At 37.7% G+C, this 1,589-nt stretch overlaps 1 protein-coding gene across 1 annotated transcript in view; it reads left to right on the forward strand.

Moving 5' to 3' along the window:
• Window positions 1-228, forward strand: part of LOC101656965 (zinc finger protein 280A-like) — a 3,385-nt gene extending 3,157 nt beyond the window's left edge. The window contains 1 exon segment of the mRNA XM_030885449.2: window positions 220-228. Within this exon segment, the coding sequence (XP_030741309.2) occupies window positions 220-228 (9 nt within the window).
• The last annotated feature ends 1,361 nt before the right edge of the window (window positions 229-1,589 follow it).

The following is a 1,589-nucleotide window of genomic DNA, read 5'->3' on the forward strand; positions in this document are numbered from 1 at the left end:
GTCAGGCCCATGACTGGTTTCTATGAACTGCTGGTCAGACTTGCTTCCACCTACAACTTTCCTTATCCTGTTCTGACATCAGCCATCTCTCCCATGGTGTTCCACACAGAACTCAGCACTCATGCTTATGGGGGTTATTAGTGAAACTAATAGGTTACATTTCAGGGTCAGGTACATTAAGGGTGCAGTTCTTTTGTCAGTAGTGTTTTTGTGTTTCAGCTAGGCTAGCCGGCACATCTCTGATCTTCAGCCTTTCCATTTCATGGCCCATTAGCCTCTGTCCTGGTCAGACAAGTGTTACAAAACTCCAGCACTGAGATCAATAAAAGCAATGACAATGCTCTTAAACACCACAAGCCATGTACAAAACTAGAGAACATAACATTTAGCAAATTATTAATCTTACAAAGATAAGTATTTGATAAAACCATTAATAGAAGAAGAAACTTGGGTTTTACACCAAAATATAAGACTTTGAACACTACAAGGAGACCAGATATGGCGATAGGAATGGAAAGTGGGGAGAGAGGAAATTGTAGAGGGAGGGAGGGAAGATGGATGAGGGAAAAAAAACCACACTTACAAGGGGGGTTAATGGGATATTCTTAATGATTTCTTTTGTTGAAATAGGCTGTGCATATAGAATTTGCTTCTTTAAAAACCAAAATTAATTTTAAAAATGAGAAGATGCACAGCCTAAGAACAACCAAAAATACCGCTCCAGATTTCTTACCCTCTGACCTAAATATTGGTCTAAGTGGCTAAAAAAGGTGGAAAATTATAACTAAGTGGATTTGGAGCGTTTAATGAACTACAATTTTATTTCAAACACGAAAAAAACCCCAAAATCTCCAGTGCTGGTAAATGCTCTAAGGGCACCCCGCTCTTCACACCAGATGCTGGCCAAAGACTCAGCTTTCGTCCATCCACGAGTGCACTCCTGTTTCCAGTGCTACTGCCTCTGCTGCTGCTGCTCCACACGGGGGTCTCCTATGTGCTGTTTGTTTTCTTTATGGTAGAGTCTCCTGGCTTCTGAGGTAGCCCTATAAAAAGCTGACAGACCCTCACATTAGAATCTTATCTACCCTATTTTCATTTGGTGAGAGTTACAAGACTAAGGATAAAGGAGCCATGTGCTATAATATCTGCGAGGTCCATCTTTGGTATATGTTGCAGTAGTGTATTGATTTTCAATGTTGGATAGAATTCCACTGCAATAATACCACACAGCTTTATGTATCCATTTAATTATATATATAAATATATGTATGGTTGTATACATATATTTTATTGTGGTTATTTTATTGGCATATACTTGACATATACAATTCAATCATATTAAGATTTGTTCAATCATCACCACATGATGATTTTCTTCTCATATTCATTGTTTTTAATCTTATTTTGCAGTGATTTCTTTTGCTGTTTTTAATAAAATTGATATAGATATCTTGTACATATCTTTTGGTGGGTGTGTTAGCCTGGGTTGATTAGAGAAACAAATCCAGAGATACTCATGTGTGTATGAGAGAGCTTTATATCATAGAGTAATTGTATATTAAAACATCTCAGCCCAGTCCAGATCAAGT

The sequence above is a fragment of the Echinops telfairi genome, unplaced genomic scaffold (genome assembly GCF_000313985.2).
Source record: "Echinops telfairi isolate 266 unplaced genomic scaffold, ASM31398v2 ScPeMD7_29;HRSCAF=101, whole genome shotgun sequence".
Taxonomy (NCBI): domain Eukaryota; kingdom Metazoa; phylum Chordata; class Mammalia; order Afrosoricida; family Tenrecidae; genus Echinops; species Echinops telfairi.